General features: G+C 49.5%; 1 protein-coding gene across 2 annotated transcripts; it reads right to left on the reverse strand.

Moving 5' to 3' along the window:
* On the reverse strand, positions 1-15568 carry PPP1R3F (protein phosphatase 1 regulatory subunit 3F). 2 transcript variants are annotated; one of them, XM_055393403.2, is made up of 4 exons: positions 14513-15568; positions 5087-5139; positions 4790-4869; positions 1-1743 (listed from the first exon to the last, which is right to left on the reverse strand). In XM_055393403.2, the coding sequence occupies exons 1-4, from the start codon at positions 15499-15501 to the stop codon at positions 448-450; spliced, it is 2418 nt and encodes an 805-aa protein (XP_055249378.2). In that variant the 5' UTR covers positions 15502-15568; the 3' UTR covers positions 1-447. The 2 variants fall into 2 exon arrangements, with proteins under 2 accessions (XP_055249378.2, XP_055249377.2); XM_055393402.2 differs by having other exon boundaries at positions 4790-4872; positions 14513-15567.
* Positions 15569-16215: the final 647 nt, after the last annotated feature.

Raw genomic sequence — 16215 nt, forward strand, 5'->3', positions numbered from 1 at the left:
TATAATAATAGGTACTCTATATAAATTAAATTAAAAATAAAGCTCCAGCAGGTTGCACAGGTTGGCTGTTAATAAATACATCTCTGGGTAATTGTGCCCCAAGACCAGCTCATGACCACTCTCCCTCAACCAGAGAATTATACAAAAATAAATACAGGCTTGAGGGTGGGGTGGGAGGGGAGGACATGCCCAATTCCATTCTGCAAGTTTTTACACCATCCCCCCGTGCCACTTCTCTCCACTGGTATTGCCACAGGGAACCCCATGCTGACTGGAGAGCTGAGGGACAGAGATGCCTCTCTCCAGCCAAGCATTCTCAGAAGCAAAGGACTGTTCACTGAACAGACCACACATCCCATCTGAACCCTCTGGGGAAGGGGGGTTAATGCAGGGGCTGCCCCTCCCCAGAGAGGGGAAACCTGTTATTGCTCATCTCACAAGCAGCTCCTACAAGAACCAGACCAGAGAGAGGCACAGTGCAAGCACCAGGAGGGACATACCATTGTTCAGAGCCACAGGGACCACCACCAGCACAGCTAGGACCCCCAGAGTCTGGGTCAGGGGTCCCCAGAGCTGGGGAGGCAATACACACACACTCTCTGCAGGGTCTGCTAGGGTAGGAGACCTCTTTGGGGGCTCAAGTTTTGGGCCTGAACCCCCTTCATCCTGGGGGCTTACATGGGGCCTGGCCAGGCTGGAAGGACAGACTTCAGTCCCTAAGGGTCCAAGGAGGGAGAGATCTTGCCCCTGCAGGCCCAGAGCAGCTGGCTCCTGGCCAGATAGAGAAATCAACCTGTCTGCCAACTCAGTGGTAAACTCCATCTGGGCTTCTGTGGCCCCTGAGGATCCAGTCACCCCAGATATCATCCTATTCACATGCAAAGAGTCAGACTCCTTGCTCATCCCCTTCTCTGGAGCCCCACTGAATTGACCCTCTATACCCAGAGCCACAGGGCTGTTACATCCAGAACCCTCTGCCCATGGGAGCCACACATCTCCCATAGTGGCTACCACAGAAGGGGCCCCCGAGAGGATTTCTGGAGGTGATTCCTTAGGGGTATCCCCTTCTGGGCTGGAGGGTATGATGGAGAGCCCCTCCTCCCCCTCCCCCTCCTCATCAGGGTCCTCCGTGTCCTTGATGAGCTCCACACCACGCCCCAGCCGGGCATAGTGCAGCGTGATCTCCTCAGCCAGGGCACTGTTCAGGGCCCGCTCAGGGCCAGGCCACTTCAAGATCAGGTCGCGGTCTGTGAGTATGCCCAGGGGATGGCTGGGGGACACCCCTCCATCTAAGGGGCCCTCCCCACCACCCCCCATCCCACCAGCAGCCACGGCAGCCCGCAGGCGGCTCAGGTGGGATAGGTAGAGCTGCTCCAGCTCCTGGTCGATGGTGTCCTCTCCAAGCAGCTCCTCCAACCCACTCACAACCTCCAGCCCCCCGGTAGGCTCGTCCATAATAGCTCCCACTATGGGCTCCTTTCGGCCCCTTCCATTCTCGCTGGATACTTCCCACGTGGCCTCCATCTGTCGCTGGCTCGGTTCCAGGAGAGGCCCAGCTGCCCCCTCACTTGCATCAGGCCCCGAGGCCTGATCCCGGGGAGAGCGACCCAGGCCGCAGAGAGAAGAAGAGAGGGGAATCCTGATGGCCGGTGCCTGGGGAACCTCTGTGAAAGTCACAGGCGGGCTGCTTCTGGTGACATCACCTTCTTCTGGGGGTCTGCCAGTCACTGTAACTTCAGAAACCTGGAAACCATAGGGAGAGGAGGTGGGAGGGGAGAGAAAGGGAAGGGAATGAAGAGGCAGGGGAGGCAGGGAAACAAGCAGAGACAGTGAGAACTGGTGACAGCCTGCATCCAGACCCACAAGTGTTTCCAGATGAAAACTCCTTAAAGAACTATAATTTCCTTAACTCCAAAGACTATGCCTATATTAAAATAGATGGAATAAAAGGGGACTTCCTGCAGATCATAAAGGTGAGGAATTCAGTGGGCACCAATATTTGGTGAACAACTATCAGTAAAAACTATTGGTTGACCTCCAAAACATATCCAGAACATCAATATGAATTCATGTATTTTCTCTTTAAAAAAATTGTATTTCCTAGCACTGTCTTTTGACAAGGCCTAGAAACAACGACCAGTCTAAAAGCAACAAGCATTCCTAGCTCCCAAATCTTGGTTTCTAAATACCATTCTCCACTAAAAGGAATCAGGGATCCTGAAATAAATGACTGTTTTCAAGTCTGGGGCAGGAAAAGTACAAGACGAGGTTGTGACAAATTAACATACCAGAATGTGAGAAAGTGCTCAAAGAATGTTGGGGATGTGTCAAAACAAGTCTGGAGCAAATGAAAATAAACTCCCACTGGCCAGAGACAGTTCAACTTAAGCAGTTCAATTTATTATCAAAACAAATAAATAGGTGCAATGGGTTGAAACTCATCAAATATGTTTAGAATTCAAGAGTTAATAATGCCACCCCAAAACTTAAATCCCTAATTGGTAACCTTTGGTGTTCATTTCTTCTGAAAACTGGTAAATGAAAGGGAAAATTTTAAATATTTATCCAGCTTTTTCTATACAAACTCTATATATCCTCAGTATATATATGCTCAAGGTAGCCAAATAGCTTTTCTTTAGAGAAGAATTCCAGCTAATAAATAAAATGGAAATAGAAGTAAATAGAATTGATTCTATTTAAATTACTTTAATAACAGATTTAATAAATTTATTTAATAAAAATTAATAGTTTAATAAATTAATTAAATCTAAGATTAAATAAAATAGAACAAATTAATAAAAATAAAGTAGAAATGTGTTTCCATGTGGATGCAATCAGCCAAATCCAGACTGTGGGAAACTCTATAGGACAAACAAGTCTTCTTCAACAAACAAATTGTAAGATAGATTTAAAATTCTAAAAAGACTCATCAACCAAATGCAATGTGTTGACCTTGTTTGGACCCTAAAACACTTACGATATAAGGAAATTTGAACACTGACCAAATGTTTGGTAATACTAAGGAATTACTGTTAATCTTCTGAGGGGGAACGACGCATTGTGGGTTTTTTTTTGAGTGCTTAATTTTCTGAAATATAAACTGAAGTATTCGTGGATGACATAATGTCTAAATCTTCTTCAAAATAATTTCATAGGGAAGGCGAGAAGAAGGGGTGGGTGGAGTATAGAAAAAGTAGGAGTGGATGTGCTAAAATTTGTTGAAGCTGGGTGATAAGTATATGTGGGTTCCTTATACTAGTTTTCTTATTATTATTATTTTGGCTGCTCCTATGGCATGCACGGAGAAGGCAATGGCAAGCCACCCCAGTACTCTTGCCTAGAAAATCCCATGGACAGAGGAGCCTGGTAGGCTGCAGTCCATGAGGTCGCTAGGAATCGGACACGACTGAGTGACTTCACTTTCACTTTTCACTTTCACGCATTGGAGAAGGAAATGGCAACCCACTCCAGTGTTCTTGCCTAATCCAGGGACGGGGGAGCCTGGTGGGCTGCCGTCTCTGGGGTCGCACAGAGTCGGACACGACTGAAGCGACTTAGCAGCAGCAGCATGGCATGCAGAATCTTAATTTCCCTGACCAGGGATCAAACCCATGCCCTGTGCAGTGGAAGCACGGAGTCCTAACCACTGGACTGCCATGGAATTCCTGGTTTCTTTACTTTGATACGTTTGAAAATCTTTGTAATAAAAAGTTCAGACACACACACACACACACACTTACACATCTCTAGAATCTCTCTCTCTCCCTGCTAGCACCAGCATCATTCACCTGGACCACTGCAGTAACCCTTCCTAAGGGTCCCCCAGCTTCTGCCCTCAACCCCACAGTCTATTTTCCTCAAATCAGCCAGAGGGAACCTGCTAAACCGTAAGTCAGATTACAGCCCCACTCTGTTCCCCTGCCATTTAGAGTAGAAGCCAGAGTCCTCTTGACAGCCCATGAGGTCCCACACACTCTGTCCTCCCCAACCTCTCCCACCTCACCTCCTGCCGCTCCCCTGCACTCACTCTGCCCCTCTGCACTGACCTCCTCGCTCATATAGCCGCAGCCCCAGTTGGGGACTTTGCACTAGCCTGAGATGTTCTTCCCTCAGTTATCCATATGCCTCACTATTTCACTTTCTTCAGCTCTTCACTCAAATCTCACTGACCACCAAGGCTTTCCCTGGCCACCCAATCTGAAGTTGCAAACATCTCCCCTTCTCTAAACCCACCTCCCACACACACATCCACACACTCTCTCTCCTTATCCTTTTATTTTTTTTCCTTAGCACTCATCATCTAAAATACCATATTTTTAAAATTTGTTTTTTAATTGGTAAAATACCATACATTTTTACTACTACCTTGTTTTATTATGTCTCACTCCACTAAAATGTAAGTAAGCCCCATGAAGACAGTGTTTTTGGTCATTACTGTGTTACCAGTGTCCATAATAGTGCTTGGCACAGAGCAAGCACTCAATAAACATTTGCTAAACAAATGACATCTCTATAAGCCCAGGCAAATAACTGCATCCTACACTTCTGCCACCAAGTTCTGACTTGGGGGTCTCCCCCGACTCAGTGGACATGAGTTTGAGCAAACTCCGAGAGATAGTGAAGGACAGGGAAGCCCGGTGTGCTGCAGTCCATGGGGTCACAAAGAGTCGGACACAACTTAGCAACTAAACAGCAACAGACTCCTACCTAGGGTTGACCCAGAGCAAGTCGGCTCCCACCACCCAGCCTCTCATCAGGCGTTCATCCTTAGGCTGCCAGGTCTGCTTACCTGAAGTGTCATCTGGGGCCACGGACGGAGAGGTGTGGGGGCCACCAAAGGACCCACTGTCTCCTGGACATCAGGACGCTCTGCTGGAAAGAGGAGGACAGCGTTGGAGCCAGGCAAGTATATGAACTGGCCTGGTTTGATTAAGAAAATATATGCTTCTAGCCAGTTGTCAGATTTGCCTCTGAAGCTTTCTGTGACAATCTAAGGCAGAGGGTGCCTCTTAATTTATGGAGAAAGAAAAGGAAGATAGAAATGGTAAATATAAGCTAAAACTCCCACAGCCTGCCAATTGCTTACCCACAGCAGGGGTATTATCGTCCGCACTCTTCATCTTCAGCTCTTCGTTAGGCCTGTGGGGCGGAGGAGAGAATGCATGGATCTGATGCCCTGAAAGGCCAGTTCTGCCACCTACCGGCACTGTCTGAGCCTCTCTGCTGGCCCACCCTCACCTGATAGCTGCAGTTTCTCTTCTGCTGCCTCTCTCTATCCTCTGGTCATAAAGTCTACACACTCACTGGAGAAAACTGACGAAATACAGGAACGTGTAAAGAAGCAGGAGAAAAGTCATGCATCAGCCAGAGGCAACCACCATTACTGTTCTGGAAAATTTCATTCCACACATTCTACGAATCATTTAGATTCTACAGGCATAATTTTGCCGCTGGTTTTGTCCATTTAACAGTAAGAAGCAGAATTATATACTTTTGTAACCATCTGAAAAGGCTGCTTACTGCTCCTATCACATGGGCTGACCTTAATGTACACAGCCATTCCCTTCCTATTGGGCAGCTAGGTCATTTCTTTCATCTTGCTCTGGCAAAGCAGACCTCAGCAGACATCACTGGACATAGCTTAATGAACATTTTGGATTATTTCTCTAGGGTATATTTCTGGCTGTGGAGGAAACCACCTTTTCCAAGAAATGGCAAGTGAGGACTGTGGGGCACAGGAAACAGCAACAGGAAGGAAGGAAACAAATGGAAAATGGAAAGGTCAGAAGAAAAGGCAGTTATTCGAGGTCACAGAGGCCTAGGTCCCTCCGCCAACCCTCCACCCATTGCCGTATCAGCCTGGCAGGATACTTAATCTTCCTGAACCTCACCCTCCTCATCTTAAAACGGAGCACAGAGGAGCCAGGATATGTACACCAAGCACAGGGCAGTCGTGGGAAATGAGGACTTCAAGCCAGACACCAGGGCCTGGCACAGAGCAGGGGCTGAATAGATATCTGTTGGTCTTTTCCTCCTTTGCCAGGCAAGTCTGACCCCAAGGTCTGAGTAGCAGAAACCAAGTGTATTTCACCCAGTCCCTACCACAGGTGAGGGCACGAAGATCATGCGGAAATCATTGTTCTCATAAGTATCAGCTGTTTCCAATGAGGGAACAATTAACTAAAATCATATGGAGATCTGAGAAGAGCTGAGGCAATAGCTCAGGTCTTTTTTCTTTCTAAGAAGTAACAGTATATTGACACTTCCAGAAGTGGTTGCAACTTTTATGAAAACATATAATCAATTATCTTCACAATTACCTACAGAAACAGAATTATCACTAGCTGACCTGAATATAGTGTTACTATGGTACTTCGTAGCATAGCTTCACATGTATTCACTTAATTCTCATGAGAACCCTATGAGATACTTTTATTCTTATCTTACAGATGATGAAACAGAAGCCAAGTAAACAGCTCAGTCATGCAGTGAAGATAGAAACCTAGGCCTTTCAGCTCCTAAGTCTGTGCTCTCAACCAACAAACTGATGAGGGAGGCTGGGATCTTACCACAGCCCCGTCTCCAATCCTTTCCAGAGTAGATACGAAGCAGCAACAATGGACAAGATCCCTCCCTCCATCTTCATTAAAGCTTTGCTTTCGATCTTTCGTTTGCCACACTGTCATTCCCAGTTTCCCTGCCTTTGTGGGACATGTGGCTAGGAGACCACCAGACACAGAAATGGCTGAAAGAACTGCTTTTTATTAGCACCCTTGGGGAGGAAGCTTGAACAATGCACATGGATCTAGAGTCTGGAAGATCCAGAAAGGACCATCTGTCTTTCTCCACAGACTGGGGCTCACACCTCCCAGAATCACAGTCTAGAGGGCAGGGAGTGGGTGACTTTAGGAGCTCAGCCATCACCTCCTGCATTTCATGGATGAGAAAGGGGGATTTGAAGCAAACTGGCTTGGTCCTGCACCAGTCCCCCGAGTAGGTTGAAAATCCATGTCTTTGGATTTGTGGCCCAACACAATTTCTGCTGACTTCTTTGGCTAATGTAGTCCTTCATTAAAGAAAATGTCATCGTCCTAGGGTCTTCTCAAGCATCCTCAAGAAGACCCACAGAGAGGCAACCCTGCTTCCAGGGCAGGACTAAGCCAGCCTTCCCCTGCCATCTGGCCCAGTGCATGTACACAACAATCAGACTTCTACAAGCCACTCCAGAGTGGCCCTGGGTGTATGAGATAATAGGGGGAACTCAGGATGCAGCAACCAGCAGGGAAAGAACTCCACGGTCCATTTGAAGGAAGAGAGAGAAGTAAAACAAAGACATAACAATCCTTCTGCCCCCAGAACATCTCTTTCACAGCCGGGGAGGGTGAGAAGAGGGGAAACATCCAAAAATTGGGTCAAGCAATTCAGCCAATCCCAAGATCCACGAAGTCAGCAGAAGTACACAGGTCACTCTCCCTTCCTCCGACGTCAGAGAAATGAAAGCAGGAGGCACAAACATCTATCATTCTTCTCCACCGTGGACCCTTTTCACTGATACACCTAAGTCATCTGAAAACCTTCATATCTATCTTTCAAAGCAATACCCTTCCTTTTGCAGAAACTGTTCACAAATGCAGAAACTGAGGCTCAAGGAACTGTCCATACACACTACTAACTACACACCACTCTGATAATATCCAAAGAGGGTTCCATTTTGAAGAGTTTGAAACTTTGGCCCTTAAAAAAAAAACACTAACTATTCTTGAACTGTCTTTCACAGTAAATATTCCGAGGCAGCTAGGATTTTAATCAAAAGGATAGTAAAAGAAATTGGAGTACAAATGTATACTGACTCACTAATTGGTAACAGAGAAGAGGGGTTCTTAGAAAACTGAAGAGGGAGATTAAGAACAAAACTGTACCTCCAGTGTGCTTGCTAATTTTTGAGAAGGAAACCTGCCCTTTTGGCACCAACCCCACACATGCCACATGGTATCACCTTAAGGGTTATGAGCAGTCACAAGCTGGAGCACACAGATCAGGGGGCATCTTGCGCATGCATCTTCTGGGTGCTCTCCTGAGAGCTAGTCAAGACAGTGTGGCCTAGAAGAGGCCATGTCAGCCCTGCACGCCTGTCTCCTGGGCGTGAGAAGTCTTCTGCCATCAGGAGACTCAATGGCCTCTTGACCTGATGGCAGCTGAGACTGGGGGTGGGGTTTCAGAAAGAACTGCTGGGAGCCCCAGCCTAGGCCAGCCAAGACAGAACAAAAAAGTGCATCGTCACACAGTGAGTGAGCAAGTGATGGCTGACAACCCCCGTGGAGAAGAGCAAAGCAGACTTTTAGGGATGTCACATCACTGCTGCCACCACCCAAGTCCTCTGAGAGCACCCACAACACTCGTGTTTTCAAAGAACCTGGCCAGCCCAAAGTGGGTCATGCACTGAAACCCAAAGGGAAACTCAGCAGACCCCAGCTCCCATGCAGTCAGCCCAAAGATAATGCTGACTCTCCAAGGGGACAGGTGGCTTTGGAAACTTGCCCAAGATACTTGGAATCCCAGTTACCCTGAGCCTTCTGTTTTCTGAAAAGAATGGGGTTTGAAGGAGGCTGTGAAAGCCAAGTTAAGTGGGGCACTGCTTTGCCTTCCCCAGCTGTGTGTGTCAGTTCTGGAACTTACGGACAACCCAGTAGGGTGGAGGGAGGAAGCTGAGCAGTTTATTGTGCTATGAATTTCTGTTAAAGCAATGCCTCTATTCACTTCCCAATGACCCACAGTAAGAGATAACATTTTACATCATAACCCAGCACACGCTCATACATGTGTAAATATATAGACACATATCTGAAAACCAGTTGTTCTTTGAACACTTACCTTCACTACATGTTGTGATGCACTCATTATTTTCTATGCTGTTTTTTAATGTTTGTTGGAATCCAGTAAACTGATCTCACATCTCAATAAAGGGTCATGACATGTAGTTTTGAATAACCCCAGCTCTGCCACCTACCAGCTGTGTGGCCTACAGCAAGTTACTTAACCTCTCTGTGCCTCAGTTTCCTCATTGTGAAGAGGGTATAATACTAATACCTACCTCAGAGAGCTGTTTGGCAGATTGAGGAAATATTTGGAAATTGCCTTTAAAGTGCTTAACCAACAGTTCAGTTCAGTTCAGTTCAGTTCAGTCGCTCAGTCGTGTCCGACTCTCCGCGACCCCATGAATCACAGCACGCCAGGCCTCCCTGTCCATCACCAACTCCCGTACTCCCCTCCAAATTCCCACTGAAAGAAACTGAGGCTCTGAAGAGGAAGGAAACTTGCCCAGCTGGTAAGACCCATCACCCAGCCTGGCACAGCAGTTGAGAACTGGGGTGCCAGAGCAGGAGCTCCCAGCTCAGATCCCGGCTGTACCATTTTCCTAAAATGTGGCCTCAGGCCCACATCCTCGACCATGATGCCCTACTAGTTTTCCATGGAATAAAAGAGGACCACTTTCCCACTAAAATCCTCACTCTTCAGACAACTAAGATGACCCCTGGCCCGTCCTGTTTCAACTTTGATTGTTCTGATGTCCCAACTGCTAACTCGGATAGCAAGTCAGGCCCCCACTCATTCACCTACAGGTACACCTAAAAATCATGGAGGCATTACTGTGCATCAGCCCAGGGACAGACCTGAGACAAAATGGTGAGCAAATCCGACTAGGAGGCTTACAATTCAGTGTGCAGGAAGATATCAAAAAAAGATACTCACACTCATTCTTTCAACAAACATTTATTGAGCACCTGTTAAGTGCCAGGCACTGTGACAGGCCCTGTGGGAATACAGTGGTGAACAAAAGCAGACCATGTCCCTACCCCTCACGGAGCTTACAGTCTAGCAGGGCAGAAAGGGTCATCCAATAATCCCCTAATGAACATCTCACTAAAAACTGAGGCCAGGGCCTTCAGAAAAGGAAAGAATGCCCTAGAACAAAGGGCCTTGGCCCAGACTACAGGGTCAGATAGGGCTCAGGATGCTTAGAAGAAAAATAAGCAATGGAGGGGTTGGGGAGTGAGGGGCTGCTCAGGACTCTACGGAAGAGGTGATGGAGTCAATCTTGAATGAGGAGAGTTTGAGGCATCTTTGGGACATCAGCCAAGTAGAGGTACTGAGGTAATACATATGAGGCTGAAGAAAAGAGTGGAGAGAAAGAGAAGGGCCAGAGAGTCAGAGATAACGAAGCAGAAAGTGGTCCCAAGGCAAGGAAAAGTATTTTAAATAGGACTGCTCAACCACTTCAAGAACACAAAAATACCCCTATGGAATCTGGTAGATGCAGGGGCAGAAGTGAGTGGAGAGGTGTAGGTACCTCTTCAGAGAGGGGTCAACAGTGAAGGGGAGAAGGGTGATTGGGTGCTAGCCAGGAGCAGCATGGACAGAAGTGAGGTCAAATGACATACAGTTAAGACAGTAGTGACGCTGGCACGTATAAAGGCCAAGAGAGAGGCTCAGTCGAGGAGGGCAGTGAAAAGCTGCCAGAAGAGAAAGCATAACTGATTACGTCAGGTTCTGGAGAAAGTTGCAGAAAAATGGAACCCAGAGTGTAAGCAGAGGACTGGCCTAAGGGAGGAAACACAAAGGTGGGAAATCAGTTTGCAAGCTTGGGGGCTACAAGTCGTAGGGAGTTCCATTCTTATGGTTTCTACTTGTTTTTGTGAAGCAGGAAGTCTGAAGGTAAAGAACATTTAAGAGTCACTTCAGGGACAAGACAAGAGTGGCTCAGAATAAAGTAGGACTGCCAGGCAGGGTGGAAAGTGATCCTGGATATGTGGAAATGCTCATCTACTCTGCTATATGACAGTCTCTATCAGGGCATGCCTGCTTGGCTGATCAGTGCTATAAAAAGACCTGGGCCTGAGGCCATTGGGACGGACAGGCTTCCAGGAGAGGAACTGAAGGATCAAAATGAGGAGCTGCAAGGGGCAAAGGACCAGCATTCTTGGTGAGGGGAACAGCAGGGACAAAGGCTCTGAGGCAGGAAAGGGCAAAGCACCTTGGAAAGACCCCAGTGACAGAAGCTCAGAAGGCAAAGGATGGCGTGAGGTGAAACAAGTAGACCTGGAGGCCAGACTGGGGGAGAAGGCAGGAGGTGCTCAAAGGACATGCTGAGGCCTTCCTGGTCTTTATTTTTAAGAGGAATAGGATACTTCCCAAGGGTGTTAGCCAAGGCAGGTCTGGAACTCTCCTCCTCACACCGGCCCTGGGATTCTGGACTCTGGGAGCCTCAGTTTGCTCATCCAGAAAAGAAGGATCAAAACAGTCTTTCTCACAGAGAACGTTGAAAGGATCAGATAAGACTGTGCACGCAAATACTCCGCAGGGGCTCTGCCAGGTCTTGTTCAACAAACCCTCCATCCCTGCCCCTCCCACCCAGTTCCACCACCAACCCTTTGACAACTTAGCACCAGTCTGCAGTTTTTGCCCTATTTGAACCATTGCACTGTGCCCAGCACATGGCAGGCCTTCAATAAATGCTTGTTAATGGGTCATCTCTAAGCCTGAGGGTTATCAAAAGCCTAGTCCAGCAACTTGAGGAATGCAGCCATTTCAGTTTCTGAGCTGTATCCCAAGGGCTAGCACAGACTTCTCCCATGCCCCGACATGACGTGGCTGTGCTGGTGCACAGTGGGCCTGCAGTCAACACTTTCTGAATGGGAAGCCTTCTATGACAGGGCTCCCAAAGAAGGCTAGCCCCTAAGATCCTCTACCATCTCCTGAGGGCTGGGTTGCAGGGAGTGGCTGTTCTTCAACAGCGCTCCATGTCACCAGCAGCACCCAGGTTTTAAAACAATAATAAGTTGAAATGTACTCGCCAAGAAAGCCACCGACCTACAAAGAAAATCTTATCACTGATCATCGCTGATCTTGCAGTGAGCACCAACCTCCCCTTTGCAAGAGCTGAGATCAAGATAAAGAAGCTATCAAAAGCCATCTGCCCACTTAAAATAATATCACAAGTCATGTTAGGAACCACAGACCTGGGGCCAGATACCAAAACAATTGTCTGAACGGGCCGCTTCAATTTCTCCTTAAAACCACCCATGTATTTTAAAAGAAAAACACCCTCTCCACCCACCTTGGCCCTGCAAGCTTTTGATCTCTCTGTTCCCTTCCTTTCACACTCTAAAATGACCAAACTCTGCTACCCAAACTGTCGCGTCTTAGACAGCTCCCACGACAGCTGCCTGGGATGATGACTTGGGAAAAGTGACAGAAATGAAGGTGATTCTGGGGCACTGGAACAACTCAGTTATCTTGATTTAGGTGATGGTTTCACAAAGGCGTACATATGTAAAAATCTATTGAGCTTTACACTTAAGATCAATAAAGAAAAAAAAAAGATAAAAGGAAAGCAAGACATGCTGGAAACATAAACACCAGGAGGAAAATGCAGAACTTGCCCTGAATCCTATCAGGCCTTCAAGAGGAACAATAGTCTTTTTAAAAGTCCCTACCTCTCCTTCCTGGTCCTGTCACTCACTAGCTGAGTATACTTGAACAAGCTGGCTCACTTCTCTGAGCTACCTCAGTTTTCCCCTCTATTAAATGGGCATAATCATAGCATCTACAGCACACAGCATGCGCAGCAGGACTCAAGAGAGAACAAACTCGAAGCTCTCACGGAGATCAGTAAATGCTGGCCACTGTCAATCTTTTGAAGCTGCCACTATGCTTCAGTTACCTTGCCCATGCTTGCTGCATCCAATCCAAGCACCAAAGTGACTGTCACTTCCCTTTAGCAGATGGGAAAACTGAGGCTCACAGATGAAGAAACTGATGCAAGGCTACACAGCTGATGACGGGCAGAGCAGAGATGGGGAGCAGAATCCAAGAAGCTGTCTGTGATTCCCTAAGCATTAATATTGACACCTATATGGCCCCACTAAAAGCCAGGCTCAGTTCCGAATGCTCTTACTCGTCTCCTGTGAAGCAGGTGCAATAATTATGTTTTACAGATGTGCACTGAGGCACAGTGCAATGAGATGAGTTGCCCAAGGTCACAAGGCTAATAGACAGGACCAGGATTTGAACTCAGGCACTGATGTCAGAATCCACACTCTTACCGCTGTAAAGACAACCTTGCTGCCTGCCCTGTTCAGGTTACTGTGGGGCTCACTGGTTGGTAAGTGGGTACTTGTCTGCTTGCTCACTTACCCAGGCACATCTGCGCACCAGACCCGAGCTAGACCTTTCGAACCACTCACAGCCTAAGACCTTGCCAGAACCACAAACATCTTGCTGCAGCCAGAGGCTTCTGATCAAGCATCATATACAAGATCCAAAAAGCATTTTCCCATTCCAATTTCCAGTTCTCCCAAGAGTGGGGAAATGTATGCATTTCCCCCAAGTGCACAGAGAATCTACTTATCCCAGGTTAGACTTAGGTGGTTCCCCTCAAAATCAGGCCTAGTTGCTTCTCTTGAAAAACTCGCTACTTGATAGGAGAATCTTATATCAAGACCTTCTGGGGTTAACGGGTTCATTCTCCCAGGACCTGAATGGTCTGTCACAGGTGGTACAGCAAAAACAAAGATCAAGAGCTTCCAGTCTAGGCCCATCTGGTTCTGCCTCTGCCAGAGGCACTGCTTGCCTGTGAAAGCAGGGGCTCAGCCCCTCAACTCCACAGGAGATATCAGACTATATTAGAGCAAAGCAGGAAAGAGTGCACAGGCTTCAGGGTCAGACATGACTGAACTGGAAAAGCCAGGTGCCATCACTTCCTCAACCAGTTTCTCCCTCTGGAACCCTGACCTCCTGCTCCATCAAATGGGGATCAGATTCCCCGCCTCCCACTGGCAACACCCTTGGTCCACACTACCATATCACTGCAGTTCTCTTCACTCCAGCACACTATCCTTCATTCACACCAGGTTCATTCCCACCTCAGGACCTTTGCACTTGCTGTTCTCACTCCCTAGAACACCCTTGCTCCCATCATATGTGCATAGCTATTCCTCTTTATCATTCAGGGATCAGTTTAAACAGCACCTCCTCAGAAAGTCCTCCCTGTTCCCTTTTCCACAACCCCCCCTTATCTGTACATAACTCTTTATCAGCATCCAGGTTTCACTCCCTCAAAGGCCCTCCCCAAACATCCTGCCTAAAGCAGCTATTCCCTCCCAAACTATCCCCTTACTCTATTTCACTTTTCTCTCAGCAGTTAATCTTATCCTATGTATCTTATATACCTGTGGGTTTTTTTCAAACCAGGCTTATAAAAGCTTGTATGAACCTTGAGGGCAGGGAAGATGTCTGTCTTGTTCAGGGCTTTACAGTGGACTTCAATAAATCAATGAAACCCCAGTAATTAAAACACGGCCTAGCACATGTTTGGTCTCCATTACTCTTTGACTAACTGACTGAACGTGCCCTCCTCCCTGTCCTTTACAGCAGGCCTGAGGGTTGTTGGAATGCTTGTCCTCCATCCTAAACACAGCCCTGCGTTGGCGGAGGTGGCGCTGGCAGACATTACCTGCGCCTCATCGGCTTCATGCAGCTCTTCAGCTGCCTGGCCTCAGCCTCCACGGGGCCCTGGCACTCGGGCTGTGGCTCCAGCTGCTGCTGCTGGAGCAGCCCTTCGGCATCAGTGGGTATGGGAGCGGGTGCAATCCGGAGCAGAACTGTGTAGTTGCGGCCGTGGTTGTTGGCCCAGAAAGTGCCCTCGGGGGTCTCATAGCGCACCACGAAGTCCAGGCGCGCCCCATCGCCCGCGCCCTCAGCAAAGGGCAGCTGGAAGGCAAAGCGATCGGTGCGGCCACCGTCGTCGGGCGAGGAGGCAGACACCTGGCCAGGGCCCAGGCCAAGGCCCAGATCCAAGATGGGATCTCCTGCTCCTGGTCCTCCCACTCCTGCCCCCGGCGGGCTGCGCGGGACGTAGCGTGCTGGGTGGTCGCAGAAGGAAGCCCAGCCGTCGTGTGAGGCCCGCACGTGCACCACCTTCTCGAAAGAGCGGTTCAGCACGCGGACCAACCCTCGCAACACTGGCGGGCGCCCCCCAGGCACCCACACCCCGGCACCCCCGGGGACCGCTCCGGGAGGCGGCAGCAGCGCCTCCAGCTCCACCATGACGCGCCCCAAGCGCTCCAGACGGCCCGGCGCGGGCGGCAGCGAAAATGTGGGCACCAAGTAAAACCCCCCGCCAGCGGGAACGGGGCACAACGGCGAGGGCTCGGGGCAAGCCTCCTCTTCCTCCTCCCCTTCATCCCCATCCTCGCCATCGTCGTCCTCAGCCCCGCCGCTGTCACCATCTTGCCCGGCCGCCGCCGCCATCTTGCCCGCCCCGGGCCCGCCCCACGGCCGGTAGCGGCGTAGCTGCGCCAAAGGTAGCCCCAGGGCCTCGTCGGCGAACAGCACCCTCCGCGGGGCCACCGCTACCTCTACTGAGGTGCGGGGCTCGCCCGAGGCCAGCGAGGGGGGCGCGGGATGCCGCAGCGGGGGCTCCACAGGGGCCGTGCGCGCCATATTGGCGGCGGCGGCGGCGGCACCGACGGCACCGGCGGCGGGACCGGCGGGGGCAGGGCCTGAAGGGGCAGGCAGCCAATGGGAAGGCCAGCGCGGGGCGGGGGGTTACGACTCACGGGGGACGTAGGCGGTGAGACGAAGACAGGTATAGCGGAGAGCCAATGGGGATCCGCGCATGCGTGACGTAGGCGATGAAGCGCGTGCAGCGGAAGCACACAACCAATGGGGATGCCCGAGAGTGGGCTGTGTAGGAGGCGGGATGATCGAGGAATCAATGGAGACGCTTGGATGCGTGGAGGGTGCGGGCCCGGGATGAAGAGACCAGACGTAGGATAGCTAATGGGGAAATGTGAGCCGGGGTGGCGGGGAAAATGGAATGGCTACATGCGATGGGGGCAGCAGAAAGGCCAGAAAAGTAGGCGATCCGTGGGTTGCGTAGGTAGTGGGACGGAAGAGAGAGACAGCGAGGAGCCAATGGGGAGCCGCATGCCGGTGATGTAAGGAAAGATGACGATAATAGCTGCAGTGAGCCAATGGAGAGTCTTGTAAGTGTGCGCTACGCCTTTAAGGGGCGGTGCCAGGGCAGAAGTAACCAATAAGGAGGCTAAAAAAGATGAACAGGAGGTTGTGTCAGCAGCCTCAGCGGGGAGGGGAAGAGCCAATGGGGTGGGCGATGAAGTAGCAAGGAAGAGCTGCCGGGTAGCCAATGGGGGA

This window comes from Moschus berezovskii, chromosome X (genome assembly GCF_049115385.1).
Source record: "Moschus berezovskii isolate FMDL1 chromosome X, NW_MosBer_1.0, whole genome shotgun sequence".
Classification (NCBI taxonomy): domain Eukaryota; kingdom Metazoa; phylum Chordata; class Mammalia; order Artiodactyla; family Moschidae; genus Moschus; species Moschus berezovskii.